This window comes from Chiloscyllium plagiosum, unplaced genomic scaffold (assembly GCF_037043375.1).
Source record: "Chiloscyllium plagiosum isolate Xiang-an unplaced genomic scaffold, Cpla_swu_hap1 HiC_scaffold_6, whole genome shotgun sequence".
NCBI lineage: Eukaryota > Metazoa > Chordata > Chondrichthyes > Orectolobiformes > Hemiscylliidae > Chiloscyllium > Chiloscyllium plagiosum.
Window position 1 is genome coordinate 82276704 of NW_028270144.1, and position 15956 is coordinate 82292659.

General features: G+C 38.5%; 1 protein-coding gene across 1 annotated transcript in view; it reads left to right on the forward strand.

The window, feature by feature from the left end:
- Positions 1 to 15956, forward strand: part of ddx10 (DEAD (Asp-Glu-Ala-Asp) box polypeptide 10) — a 217940-nt gene that overhangs the window by 31249 nt on the left and 170735 nt on the right. The window contains exons 7-9 of the mRNA XM_043691863.2: positions 1663 to 1789; positions 2810 to 2972; positions 6066 to 6150. Coding sequence (XP_043547798.2) covers positions 1663 to 1789; positions 2810 to 2972; positions 6066 to 6150 — 375 coding nt within the window. The remainder of the gene's footprint in view (positions 1 to 1662; positions 1790 to 2809; positions 2973 to 6065; positions 6151 to 15956) is intronic.

The window sequence follows — 15956 nt, forward strand, 5'->3', positions numbered from 1 at the left end:
CCAAAGGGCCTGTACTGCGCTGTATTTTTCTATGTTCAAACAAGGAGAATAGAGTTAAATAAGATTCAAATAACAAATGTATTTTGGGATATTATTTAATAAAACAAAATACATCAAATGACTGATGCAAAGCAGATGATTATTTAGATAAATGATTTTGCAATGATTTTGTATGTCATGTGTGCACCTTTTGCAAAATTATTAACTTCCTTTAAGTGAGTCATCTGCTGGGCAAGATTATTGTTTAGATGCGTGTAATGTTTTAAGCCAGATTGTTCGCTTACTCAAAAATTGATAGTTATAGATAAGTTATAGATTTAGTCACAGAGTCATACAGAATGGAAACAACCTTTTGGTCCAACTCATCTACACTGAACAGACATCCCAATCTGACCTCGTCCCATTTGCTAGCATTTGGCATGTATCTTTCTAAACCCTTCTTATTCATATACCATCCAGATGCTTTTTAAATGTTGTAATAATACTCACCACCACACTCTCTGGCAACTCATTCCAGACATGCACCACCCTCTGCATGAAGACGTTACCCCTCAGGCCCTTTTTAAAATTTCCCCTCTCATCTTAAACCTATGTCCTCTAGTTTTGTACTCCCTCACCCTAGGAGAAAGACCTTGGCTATTCACCCTATCCATGCCCCTCATGATTTTATAAATCTCTATGAAGTCAGCCCTCAGTCTCTGCTCTAGGGAAAATAGCCCAGCCTAATCAGTCTTTTCTACACCTTCTCAAGTTTAACAACATCCTTCGTATAGAAGGGTGACCAGAATTGAATGCAGTATTTCAAAAGTGGCCTCACCAATGTCCTGTACAGCCATAACATGACCTCCCAATTCCTATACTCACTTGTGATATAAGAAGGCAAGCATACCAAACGCCTCCTTCACCACCCTGTCTACCTGTGACTCCACTTTTAAGGAACTACACACCTGCACCCCCGGCCTCTTCGTTCAGCACCACTGCCCAGGGCCGTACCATTGACTGGATTAGTCCTTGCGGATTTGCTTTACCAAAATGCAACATCTGACATCTATCTAAATTAAACTCAATCTACCACTCCTCGGCCCACTGGTCCATCTGATCAAGATCAGATTGTATTCTGACATAATCTTGACTGCCCCCAACACACCAATTTTGGTGTCATCTGCAAATTTACTAACTATACCTCCCTATATTCTCATCCAAATCATTTATATAAATGACAAAAAGCAGTGAACCCAGCACTGATCTTTGCGGCATGCCGCTGGTCACAGGCCTCTGGTTAAAAAAAAAACCTCCACAGGCAACCTCTGTCTCCTACCTTCAAGCCAATTTTAGATCCAATTGGCTAGCTTCCCCTGAAACCCATGTGATTGAACCTTGCTAACCATTCTACCAATTGTGACGCTTTGCATCCATTTACAGTATCAGTAGACACAATGGAGTAAAAGATCAGAAATGAGCAAATTGTGACCTGGAATTGTGTCTTGATTGAAAAACATCTCAAACTGGGCAAAAGAGGGCATGTAGACTAAAAAGGAATAAAGGATGTCTTTTTGCTCTGTCAGTCAATTATTTTTTTTATATAAAAGCTATCGACTGTTGAGTTCCTGCTTCATACTTTATTTTCTCTACAAAGCCATTAAAAAGTATTTTCCTTTGCAGCACCCCTGGAACACTGGAACAGAATTATGTAGTCTGTGAGTTGCACCAGAAAATTAACATGTTGTTCTCCTTTGTGAAGAGTCACCTGAATAAGAAGATAATTGTCTTTTTTTCAAGTTGTAAAGAGGTGGGTGCTGATATCAAAATACCAAATTATTTCTGAGTACCCATTTTCTGACTTCCCCATTACCCACAGTGCTGCAACGTAACTGAGAGATACTTCAGTATGGTAACATCTTTGCGAGCAGTCCCTGATCCCTGAGCACACACCGACAACAAATATCCTCTGCCAGTTTTTCAACATATCTACAATCTCCCATTTGCTTTTCCTGGAAAGACTGAAAGCCTGTATGGAGCTGTTGCACATGAGCTGAACTGGCTGGCAGCCTTGGCCAGAAAAAAAGTTGACCACAGGGAAAATGCAAGTAGTCTTGGTGTAGGTTTTCTAGGCCTATGCATGAACAATTGAAAAAGCTAGCTGACTGCTTCACAAATCACTGCATATCTGTGACTAGAGGATTTAGTTTTCACAGAAACCGAAACCAACTGAGGAATATAATTCCAAAATGCTGGTTTAAAATTCTGAAATTCCCGTGTAATTAAAAGAAATTTAATCTATTATAAAATGTCTTCTAGAGGAAGTTGCCTTTGTCATGGACATTTAGTCAGGGTTGTTTTTACTTATATGTTTTTGACATTTTCTGTTTAAAGAGATTTTTGTAGTTCTGAATTTAAATGGGGTAAGAATTAGAGTTGGTTTATTGTTTGAATAATGTGAAGCTTGAAGCTGCATGTTTGCATAGTTTGACTTTTTAATTAAAATAAAGCACCAAACATTCATGTGTTAGAATTGTTTAGGATTGTGCAGTTTACTGCATTGAGTGATTGGTTTGAAGAAATGCAACACATTGCAAGCATGGATATAGTCATGTTTGGGGGTGAAGGATATATTTGTTTAACTGTTGGCCTGAGTTATTTAAATGTTGTTTGATAGGAGCCCGCCTGCTATCCTTACATTGAAATTTTAAAAAATTTGTATTTTTCAGCTTTCAGTTCACAAAATGCAAATCAGAATTAACATTTTCGAATAGTAGTGCTTTGGGATTTGACAATTTATTGAGTCATCCACTCTTTTTCTATATATTAGGTCCAGTATCTATTCCATGTATTTTGTCGTCTACGCCCTGGTATTCCAATTCTTGCTCTTTACGGCAAGCAACAGCAGATGAAACGAGTTGAGGTCTACAATGACTTTTGCAGAAAAAAAGCTGCTTTATTATTTGCAACAGATATTGCTGCTCGAGGACTGGGTATGAATAAAAGCATAAGACAATTTCAGTCTTTGATTGAAGTTTCTTTCTTAGCTGTTGGGCTTTTGAAAGGCTAGTTTTTATAATTCCCAATATTGTATTCTCAATACTGTTCACTCAAATTATTTTCTCCCTTGTGTTTGTTCATGCATGTATTCAATTTCTCTTCTACTTTAACCCCTCCAATAATCTCCTCCTTCCCAGTTCTCCTGTTCACACCATGATAACCAAAATGGAACAGCTTTTGTGCTTCTGCTTGTTATCTGTAAAACGCTGATGTTTTCATCCGAGATTATTTTACCCCTAGTTGGCTGGATTATAGTGAATTTCCTATGATTGACATGTTTTGGTAATGCACTAAACTTTGTGACCCTGATTTGAGTGTTGATTTAATTTATTTGATTACATCGGCAAGTACAGAACTGGAAAAGATCACAGCAGAGTAAAAGTGTTTGAGAAACTTGATGGCCTAAATCTGACAAACCATTAGGTTTGATCCGAGAGATCTGATCCCTGAGTTCTAAAAGAAACAGCTGCAGAGATGGAGTTTCCTGGTCATGATTCCTAAATGACAATGACTGCTGGGGTCTCAAGTGTTTACCATCTATGTTAACAACTTGGACAATGAGACGGCAGTGCTCTTAAGGTTGTGAATAATATAGAGCTAGGTGAGAATGTAAGCTGAGAGGTCCACAAATAGACAGAAATAGATTAAATGAGTAAACCTGAAGGTGATAGATGGATTATTTTCGAAGTACAGCTTAGGAATTCTTTATCCAAAAACTTTATGATGGACATTTAGAGGTAAAGGATATTTTTGTATTTTGAAATCACTTACCTTACTCTCTAAAACCTTTTTACTAATGATCTCTCAACCAAAAACAAAGTATTCATTTAACTCTTGAGTTTGTTGTACCCTCGTCTGTTTGAGACTGGATTCACATTATCTTTTCTGATTCCATCAGGTTTTTCATAAACATTTTTTTTTCATTTTCTCTGCATTTACTATTCTTTATGCAATTTGTTACTACACTTATCACGTAGGTGTGTTCGGGTTTATTCGTGCCTTTTGGAAAAATACTTTGGTTGGCTGCAACAGGCTTAAAAGTGAAGTTTTCTTTACACATAACCCAAATGAACCTGAATAGACCTGTAGACATATTGAGTTCAGGCTTCTGGGGTTAAACTGCAAGCTTTTCGGGTCCACTTATGCCTGGATGTAGGTTTGCTCGCTGAGCTGGAAGGTTCATTTCCAGATGTTTCGTCACCCAATAGGTAACATCTTCAATGGGCCTCCAGGTGAAGCACTGTACATGATTCCTGCTTTGTATTTATATGTTTGTGTTTCTTTGGGTTGGTGATGCCATTTCCTGTGGTGATGTCATTTCCTGTTCTTTTTCTCAGGGGGTGGTAGATGCAGTCTAAGTCTGTTTGTTGATAGAGTTCCGGTTGGATTCTATCAACAAACTCATCGAGTTAGACTGCATCTAACACCCCCTGAGAAAAGAGAACAGGAAATGACATCACCGAAAATAACGTCACCACAGCAAATGACATCACCAACCCAAAGAAACCCAAACATATACAGTGGAAACTCGATTATCCGAATGTAATGGGCGGGCACTTTTTCATTTGGATAATTGGTTATTCGGAAAATCGATGAAATGCCTTTCCTTTGGGGCTCGGAGTTCTAAAGACTGCTCCCTATTCAGGAGACTGCAGCAGCACAGTGCGCAAGGCCCCACCCCCAACCTGGTCAAACCCTGCTTTCCCACCCCCCACCCCAACCATCAAGCCCGGTCCAACACTCTCTTCCCCCCCCCCCCCCACAAATCCTGGTCCAACCCCCGTCCCCGCCCCCAAGCCCGTCCACCCCCGGCCCCTTTCTGGGCCATCTGGATTGGACACCAACAACAAGGCTGCTGCTGCTGCCTTTTGTGAGGTATGCCTCCAAATACTGCACAGACACAGCCACAGCCACGCACAACCTTTTACTGCAAATTCTTGACTGGTTCCATGTTTGCCCTGCACAGGACAATGTTGGAGAGATTATTCCTGGGAAGCGGGGAGGGGGGTGGTTAGGGTACACCCCTCTGTAGAACTCCAGGGAAAGTGTGGGGAGAGAGGGCAGGAGGTTAGTCATTTGGAGACTGTGTCTGTTTAATCACTGTAAACAAAAGACACAATCACTGTTGAAAACACGTCTGATGTCATGTTTCTATCGGGACCTCTCCTTGGGATAATCTGATTTTCAGATAATTGGTATTCGGATAATTGAGGTTCCCCTGTAAATAGAAAGCAGGAATCATGTACGGTGCTTCGCCTGGAGGCCCACTGAAGAGGTTACATAGTAGGGTGACTAAACGTCTGGAAGTGAACCTTCCAGCTCAGCGAGCAAAACTACATAGAGAACCTCAACTTGAGCTACAAATCTTCTCCAAACTCGCTAAGTCCACTTAGGCCTGTTCAGACCCAAAATCAGCATGTCTACAGGTCTGCTCAGGTCCATTTCTGAAAAAACTTTCAGCTTTTCGGTTTTCAAAAATTTTCAGGTGCATGCATAAAGGATACCTGAACCTGTGTATTGTCTCATGTTCAGAATTTAATTTTTAAAATTTTTTTGCAGATTTCCCAGCAGAAGTTTTTTGTTTTGTTTCAGTTTCATTGTGTTTTTATCTCTGTTAATTCCTGCTTTCTTTACCAGTCTTTATTCCCTTTTCTGCTTCTAATTTATACTTCTTGGTTTAGACTTGCATTTCTCTGTGAGGTCGCTCAGCCTAAGTGTTTGAGGGGCCTCATTGTTTCTTGCCCCACTCGCAAGTATCCTGCAGAGGGTGAACTGCTGGATTAGATGCCTGATGACAGGAAGTCTATGCTTAAAAGTCTGTGTAAATTCTCTGGATAGCTGACAGTTGAATGAAAAGCAAATGCAGTTCCTTCACTTGTGACTGAAAACTCTGGAACTGTATGCTTGTGATAAGAATGTTGAGAATGTTTTAAGCTTTCTAATAATGGCTTCACTTTGCATAACTGAAATATATGTCTGGATGGATTATTTATGAAGCTGTTTGAGTTGACTATTTTTCTTTCCAGATTTCCCTGCTGTGAATTGGGTTCTTCAGTTGGATTGTCCAGAGGATGCTAATACTTACATTCATAGAGTAGGGAGGACAGCCAGGTATGTGATAATGTGCAACTATGCATATCAAAATATCTTATCATTCTCTGGTGAATTCTTATTGTATGGGTTGCTTGAGTGGATGTGATGAATGTTAACTGGAAAATTATGGATCAAAGTGTCCAATTTATTTTTAAAGGATCCTACATTTTCTCTTTGCTAACTGGAAAAATTAATTTCTTTTCGATGTAATGAATGTTTATTTATATTGCAAATTTGAATGGTTTTCGTATTTCCAGCATTATGTATTACTATCTAGAGTAGCAAAAGGAACCAAAAATAGTGTGAATGAACAGAACTTCCTGGTTATGAACTATGCAATGAAAGTAAGCCTGCTGAAAATTAACTTGTATTAATTAGAATGAGGATGTTAATGTTTAAGGTTTTAGTATTTAGTTTAGACATTACTTCCAAAACTTAATTTAGTTTTTTAAAATTTATTGAACAGGTAAACTTTACTTAATTTCTTGGTTACAATTTTATAATTTCAAACTTGAAGTTTTTAAATAAACAAAATATGTTCTTTGAGACCAAATTACATCTGCTCAACCTGGTTCAATTAATTTCCATTCTATAACCCAATGAGGAGTTTTTATAGACTCTGAGGTCTTGTAATACAGAAGGAGGCCATTCAACCAATTGTTTCTGTGCCAGCGCTCTGCAAGGACAGTTCACCTGGTGCCACTCCCCTACATTTTCCATGCCTTACAGGTTTGATTAATTAAGGAAAGGCTGACCTGTTTCTTCTCCACTTAATTTAGCTCATTAACTCTAACTCTAAAACATACATAAAATGTTAGATTCTGTGGGTAGATATAATGGGCACTAAAGTTGACAATGTAAGCGTTAAATTTGCATTGCTGAAGTAAATTGAAAATTGTAAGGTGTAACAGCCACATTTAATCTGAAAAATTGGACATGGTACAGGGAATTCCAAACACAATCATTTGATCCCTCTTGAATTGTCTTTTAATGTGCATTTTCATTCAGACTTTTCTTTTAAAAGTTGTTTTCATTTTAAATAGCTACCAAGTCAAACCGCACACCATTCACAGTAACATCCGACACAGATAAGTAAATTTATTTGGCTGCAACTGATTTCTCTTCTTTGGAAACTGCTGGAGTAAATTCATTCAGTACTTTCTGAATTGAAAGATTAAAGGAGTCGACTGCCATCTCCACTAAACTCTCAAATGTTGTTGAAAATACAGTTTAGTTTTGCTCTTTGAAGTTTCTAAGTTTCAGAACATGGAAGTGAACCCAAAATCCTGTGACGAAAAGAAATGAGAGAATATATTACTGCAAACACATTTAATCAAGTGATTTAAAGAGCCAGTTAAAATCAAAGATCACACAATAGGAAAAGTTAAGTGATTCGTGTGATCCTTGTTATTTTCTAAACTCTCTTCAGCTACCATAAGTACCTTTTAAAAAAACTGAAATGATGAACTGCCAGAACAGTGGTACTTAAAAATCCTGATTGGAACGAAAAGACAGTAACTGAGAAGCAAGAGCAGAAAGCTCGCTCCTTTTTATTAAATAGTCAGCTCCATTCATATGCTTCAGCTCTTAAGCTTGTCAAAACACTAAATAAATATTGCCAGAGCCACCAGGTTTAATGCAGCTAATCATTTGCTGTTTTATTTGCTGGCCTAAGGGAAATTTCCATAATTGTATCAAAGTGCTTGAAGATTAAATTTATTGCAAAAAGAAACCTGAATTTGATGTTAAATACTTAGAAGATTATGGAGGTTGGGTACGAGTAATAAGGTTATAATTTAATCATGCATTTGATAGAATGGCAAGTATGACAGTAAAGCTTGAATTAAATAGCCACAGTACTTTAAAGCTGCACAAACCATTGTATCAAAGTAAAAACAATTACATGATGAATCATGAAATGACCACTTCAAACCAGAGAAGAAAATCATTGTGAGTCATCAGCTAGTAGCAGCTTAATAATTTTATATCTTAAAAGCAAAATTGTTACTTTAAGAATATAAAGAACTAAAGAAATAGAAAGAGTAGGCCACGTGGCTTGTTCAGCCTGTTCTGTCATTTATTACCATTGTGATTCTTGAGTCATAGATTTTTGAAATGTGGTTTAAATCGTTAAACATATTTTTGAATCAGATACCGCAGATAACAGAAACTGCAGAAACTGAATTTGCTGATGGGGGGGGGGGTTCTACTGTAATGAACAAATTACTGATTTGCATAAGTCATTGTCTATTCACCCAACTTGCTGTGTATGAAATAGCATACTTCTGCATGGTGAATAAGCACAAGTTTTATTTTAGTGATGCATGTCACTAAACTTTGATATTTCCGGATAGGAAGAGTACAGGTCCTTCTGCCATAACGTGTGTTTCATCAGCACGCATTGGCTGTAACATGCTTGACAAATTGTGGATATTGTTTGGATAAAGCAAACCTCCTACTAAACAGATATAGTGTTATTTTTATTTGCAATCTTCTACAGTGCGATTTTCTATAGTGAGAGATTGCAGAGGAACATGACTGTTGCTTTGTAGCAGAGCAAACTGTAGCTGAAATTCTAACAAATCAACAGAGTAAGACATATCTCCATAGTATTTGCAAGTTGTAATTTTTGAATGTATTTGGTAACTAATCTGGGAGGAATTTCTTCCTTTATTGGAATACTGTTTTGACACTAGGCATAAAAAAATTAGTTAGGTACAATATTGAAAAAATAAGAGTGTTGTACCTGAAAAAAGGATGTATCTGAAAGGAATGGTGTAGAAAAGTTTGCAAGAAGACCATTGTATCTAATAGTTGAAAATTTTCATGTAAAAATTGAATAGAATGCAAAACAGATCTAATTTTTTAACGTGAAAATGTGTGCTTCAAAGTTTAATTTCACAGATAAATATTTTCTAAATAAATTGTAGCAGATGATGGAGTTTGAATTCAATAAAAACTTGGAATTAAAAGTCGAATGAAACCATTGTCGATTTTCAAGAAAACCTACCTAGTTCACTGATGCCCCTTTATGGAAGGAAACTCCTGTCCTTACTTGGTTTGGCCTATTTGTGACTCCAGACCCACAGTAATGTGGTTGACTCTCTGAGCAACTTGGAGATGGGCAATGACTGTTGCCTTAGCCAGTGATGCCCACATCCTGCAAGTGAATTTTAATAATTTTTTATTATTATTCCTTCATGGAAAGTGAGAGTAGCTGACCAGCATTTGTTGCTGACTTCTAATTGCTCTTGAACTGAATGGCGTCCTAGATCTTTTCAGTGAGCAGTTCCACATGGGTATTTTTTTCCATTCGTGGGATGTGGTCATTGCTGGATGGGCTAACATTTATTACCTGTCGTTCCTTACCCTTGAGAAGGTGGTGGTGAACTGCCTTCTTGAATCACTGCAATCCATTTGGTGTCAGTGCAGTCAGGGAGGGAGTTCCAAGATTTTGACCCAATGACATTGAAGGAACAGCAAAATATTTCTAAGACAGGCTGATGAGTGGCTTGGTAGGAACCTGTAGGTGATTGTGTTCCCATGTACCTGCTGTTCTCGTCCTTCTAGATGTTAGTGGTCATGGATTTGGAAGGTGCTGTCTCAGGTGCTTTGGTGAATGGCTGCAGTGCATCTTCAGTTGGTAAGCACTGCTGCTACACTGTGTCAGAGTTGGAGGGTATGATATTTGTCGATATGGTGCAAGTCAAGTATGTCACTTTTTCTGAGATAGGGCTACGTTGCATGAGTATTGTCAGAGCTGCACTCACTCAGACAAGTGAGGAGTGTTCTGTCATACTCCTGATTTGTGTCTGGTAGATGGTAGGCTGTCTTTGGGAAGTAAGGATATGAGTTACTCGCTGCAGGATTCCAAGTTTCTGACTTGCTCTTCTGGTCACAATATTTATATCGCTAATCCAAATATGTTTCTGATCAATGGTAATCCTCAAGATGTTGTTTGTATATAACAATGCATTTGAATGTCAACAGTTGATGGTTAAATTCTTCCTTGTTGAATGGAGATGGTCATTGCTTGGTGCTTGTTAGCCCAAGTCTGAATATAATTCAAATCCTGCTGCTTTTGGACATGAACATTCCACAGTCAACACTAAGCATTCTCATTTCTTACCTTATGGCAGAGTTGCATGTAGGCCAGATCAGGTAAGGATAAAAGGTTTCCTTCCCTGAAGGACATTAGTGAGCTAGATGGGTGTTTTTGTATAATTTTGGTGCACCACTGTACAAACTATTTTATTTTCTTGTGATTATAAATGAACTAGTTGTATTTCACCTTAATTATCTACTTAATTTTAAAATTTACATGCTTCTACTCTAATTTCCCCTGTTCTCCAAAATAATCTTTAACCTCCTCCACTCCTCCCAGCATCTGAGATTTCTGACCACAACATTCTGGCTTCTTGTGCACTCCAATCTTTATTTCGCCACCATAAATTTTAAACCCTATCTCTTTGATAAGCTTTCAGTTGCCTCTTCTAATATTGCATGTGGCTTATCTAAATTTTGTTTGATCACCAGACTACGAAATGCCTTGCCAATATTTTACTGTATTGAAAGGACTATATAAATGCATATTGTCATTGGTCAGTGCTAAAGTGGAACTAGATAAATCTTATAAGTTTTGGGTTAAACAGCAATGAAAACATTTTGTAAAAAAATGTTTTATCCACTATCGAGCTAGATGAAGGAAATGGGGAAGCACAAGAGCTTCCTGATCATCCCTTGTATCAGATTATATTATATTAGACTGTTCTAATCTAATCCAATTCAAAATGATATAATTTTGATTCAGCCTGTTTTCTTTCCCCCAAAATTTATTGAATGGAAGTGGTGCAGTGCTTGTCTTGATTGTGGGATGATCTCGGTGCTGTGTCCTAGAAACTGATCTCATCAATCCTTTGTCGCATATTTGATCTGCAGACAAGATGCATTAGCATATAGAATCATAGAATCCCTACAGTATGGAAACAGGCCCTTTGGCCTTGCAAGTCCACACCGACCCTCTGAAGAGTGTCCCACCCAGACCTATTCCCCTATTACTCTACATTTACCCCTGACTAATGCACCTTACCTGTAGATGAATGTGGATATTAATTTATACAGCAAGTGAGAATAAATGCTTGACAATGACGGCTGGAAAATGGGAAGCCTTCAGAAATGAAATAACGAAAGTCCAGAAACAGTATATTCCTGTTAGAGTGAAAGGGAAGGCTGGTTGGCACAGGGAACGCTGGATGATTAAAGAAATTGAGGGTTTGGTTAAGACAGGTGCAGACAAGATAGGTTGAGTGAATCCTTAGAGTATAATGGCTGTAGGAGTATACTTATGAGGGAAATCAGGAGAGCAAAAAGGGGACATGAGATAGCTTTGGCAAATAGAATTAAGGAAAATCCAAAGGGTTTTTACAAATACATTAAGGACAAAAGGGTAACTTGGGTGAGAATAGGGCCCCTCAAAGATCAGCAAGATGGCCTTTGTGTGGAGCTGCAGAAAATGGGGGAGATACTAAACGAGTATTTGTATCAGCATTTACTGTGGAGAAGGACATGGAAGATATAGACTGTAGGGAAATAGTTGGTGCAATTTTGAAAAACGTCCATATTACAGAGGAGGAAGTGCTGAATGTCTTGAAACGCATAAAGGTGGAAAAATCCCCAGGACCTTTCAGGTGTAGCCTAGAACTCTGTGGGAGGCTAGGGAAGTGATTGCTGGGCCTCTGAGTGAAATATTTGTATAATCAATAGTCTCAGGTGAGGTGCTGGAAGACTGGAGGTTGGCTAACGTGGTGCCACTGTTTAAGAAAGGTGGTAAGGACAAGCCAGGGAACTTTGGTTAGTGAGCCTGACGTCATTGGTGGGCAGGTAGTTGGAGGGAATCCTGAGGAACAGGATGTACATGTATTTGGAAGGGCAAGGACTGATTAGTGATAAATCAACATGCCTTTGTGCATGGGAAATCATGTCTCACGAACTTGATTGAGTTTTTTGAAAGGATTGATGAGGGCAGAACGGTAGATATGATTTATATGGACTTCAGTTAGGTGTTCAATAATGTTCCCCATGGGAGACTGGTTAGCAAGGTTCAATCTCACAGAATGCAGGGAGAACTAGACATTTGGATATAGAACTGGCTCAAAGGTCGAAGACAGAGGGTGGTTGTGGTGGTGGAGGGTTGTTTTTCAGACTGGAGGCATGTGACCAGTGAAGTGCTACAAGGATTGATGTTGGGTCCACTTCTTTTTGTCATTTACATAAATGATTTGAATATGAGCATAAGAGGTACAGTTAGTAAGTTTGGAGATGATACCAAAATTGGAGGTGTAGTGGACAACGAAGAATGTTACCTCCGATTGCAACAGGATCTTGATCAGATGGGCCATTGGGCTGAGAAGTGGCAGATGGAGTTTAAAGCAGTTAAATGCGAGGTGCTGTATTTTGGGAAAGCAAATCTTAGCTGGACTTAATGGTAAGATGCTAGGGAGTGTTGCTGAACAAAGAGACCTTGGAGTGCAGGTTCATAGCTCCTTGAAGTGGAGTTGCAGGTAGATAGGATAGTGAAGAAGGTGTTTGGTATGCTTTCCTTTATTGGTCAGAGTATTGAGTATAGGAGTTGGGAGGTCAGGTTGTGGCTGTACAGGATATTGGCTAGGTCACTGTTGGAATATTGCATGCAATTCTGGTCTCCTTCCTATCGGAAAGATGTTGTGAGACTTGAAAGGGTTCAGAAAAGATTTACAAGGATGTTGCTAGGGTTGAAGGATTTGAGCTATAAGGAGAAGCTGAATAGGCGAGGGCTGTTTTCCCTGGAGCATCGGCAGCTGAGAGGTGACCTTATAGAGGTTTATAAAATCATGAGGGGCATGGATTGGATAAAAAGACAGTCTTTTCCCTTGGGTGGGGAAGTCCAGAACTAGAGGGCATAGGTTTAGGGTGAGAGGGGAGAGATATGAGATCTGAGGGGCAACTTTTTCACACAGAGGGTGGTACATGTATGGAATGAGCTGCCAGAGGAAGTGGTGGAGGCTAGTACAATTGCAACATTTTAAAAGGCATTTGGATGGGTATATGAGTAGGAAGGGTTTGAAGGGATATGGGCCGGGTGCTGGCAGGTGGGAGTAGATTTGGTTGGGATATCTGGTCAGCATGGACGGGTTGGGCCAAAGGGTCTGTTTCCTTGCTGTACTTCTCTATGACAGTCCACAATTATCGATTACAATGTCTCTGAAGATGATTATTTGACTCATGAACTTTGCATTGGCTTTTTTTTTTGAAGAACAATCCTGTTTGTCCTGATCTCCTTTTGAGTATTGAATATTTATTCAGTTTGCTTTTAAAGTTGATATTGAATCTATTTTCCACACTAGCAGCAGGCAGTATATTTTAAATCCTAGCCACATATTTTGTAAACAAGTTCCTCCTTACCTTCACAAAAGAATGTAGCTTCTTATGTTTGATCTGGTTCTTTTGCCCTTTCCTTCTATCTGTGATCCCTGGTGGTTGAGCTTTAAGCCATTGGAAACAGGTTTCTCTTTATCCATTCTGGGGGATCAGGTTAGCTCAGTTGATTGTGATGCAAGTTCAATCAGTAACTTTTGGCTGTGGTAGTTCATAGTTTGCTCTTTGGTTCATGTGGAGTGATGCTGTCAACAAAGGGAGAGATGACTTCTTGACTCCATACAGTGTGGAAACAGGCCCTTCTGCCCAACAAGTCCACACCGACCCTCTGAAGAGTACCCATTCCCCATTACTCTAATTTACCCCTGACTAATACACCTAATCTACACATTCCTGAACACTATGGGAAATTTAGCATGGCCAGTTCACTGAATCTTCACATCTTTAGATTGTGGGAGGAAACATAGCACCCGGAGGAAACCCACGCAGACACTGGGAGAATGTGTAAACTCTACACAGTCGCCTGAGACTGGAATTGAACCTGGGTCCGTGGCACTGTGAGGCAGCAGTGTTATCCACTGAGCTACTGTGCCAACTATAGCTAAATAAGTTGTCCTATTTTTTTCCACCGACTCTGTTGCAATTTTAAACTCCTCTGTCTAGTTTCCTTTTAGTCGTTTTTGCCATGCAAAGACAAAAAGGACTGTTTATGCAGTCTGTCTTGATAAATTTAATCCTTAAGCCCCAGAATCATTCCAGTAGATTTCTTCTCCAAAACCTTCAAGTCCTACTGTAGTGTGATGCCCAGAATTGGACACCACGCTCTAACTGGGACCAGCTAGTGTGTTAATAAATATATATTATAATTTCATGGTTTCTGTCCTCTTTGTCTTCACCTTTATTGTCTTCTCTCTGCCTGATGGCTGATCCATGGCTTGTCTACAAATGCCTCAACTAGAACCCTTTTGTTGGTCATGATTTTTCTGCAGTGCTGGTTTACCATGCTATCCTACACTGCCTCTATTTATAAAATCTCAGATCTGTATCTGTATTAATAGGTTTCTTAATCTGTTCCACCACCTTCAAAGATCTGTACATAAGTATCCAATTCCAATATGTTGTTGCATCCCCTTTAATAATTTATTGCAAGCTTGAATTGTCTCTTCCCATTCTTCTTTCTAAAGCTTAATACCCTCTTGTTTGCACTGAATTAGATTTGCCCTAATTTGGTGTGTATCACAACCTGTTCTCAATGTTTTAAATAAATTCCTGTGTCTTTGCTTTTCACCACATTCCTAAGTTTTGTTGTCTGGCAATCTTTTATTTCAGTATACCTATACTTGCTCCTTCCTTATTTTGTAGAAAAGTATTTTCATTCTAGATTCGTCTGTGTCCTTCATAACTAAATATTTTGATGCTATGGGCACTATTCCTAAGAGAGCTCTGCTGTGACGACCTCATCATCTCATGTTTCCAAATGATTATTTGCCCTTATAGCTCATCATTTTCACAAATGTACTTCAAACTTGATTTGACAGATACTTTATTTACTGTTTCCACCTAATTGCATGCTGTTTCTTAGAATTGCTGTCTGATTTATGCTATTTTATTCAACATCTTTGTTTTTAGCCCCCTGCTGCATGAGCTTGGTTGACCTGCTTGCCAACATGTTTTGCGTTTTTCTTCGCACCAGTATAATTAATTAATGCAAATATAGCCTTTGTCAAAAGTCAGGAATTTTACTGGTCCAGCCAAGTATTGGACACAGTTTGGATCAATCATACATTTGCATCAGGTTTAGTGAATGAAAGCTAAATTTGTAACATGAATGTATTGCAGAAGATTGATCTTGAATCCGGTATTTTCATTTTATTGTGTTAAATAATTTGTGGATACTTTCCTCAGTTAGGGGAAAAGAAGAGAATTATTTAAAGATTTAAGTTTGTAACTTATTTTGAAAAGAAGCTGAGGAATAATTAAGGTAGATACCAGGTATTTAGAACCTCTAGCAGTAAAGCTTCACTTAAGTTCTCTCGCCAACATTTGAAGAAATTTTGTCAGTTTTTATCTCTGCTAACAGGTATGGTTAATAACCAATGTTTTCTTTTTTGCAAATAAAGAGGATTCTTTGAGCTGCTTTTCACAGATAAAATTGAGTTTTATTTTCCTGTTCTATGATGGATATTGCTGTGATCATAGATGTGATTTGTTTTTGCATACTTATTTCATTATCAGTCACAATTTTATTCTGTGAAAATGTCTGCCTTTCTTTGAATATACTTTGTGACTTTTGTAATTGTCTGTTTGTGTACTGATAGTGTTGGTGTTTAAGATCATTTGACAAAACTGAGTGCCTGCAATGTTTCTCTTTGTAGTCTGAGACATTATAGCATTTACTTATTATCCTTCAC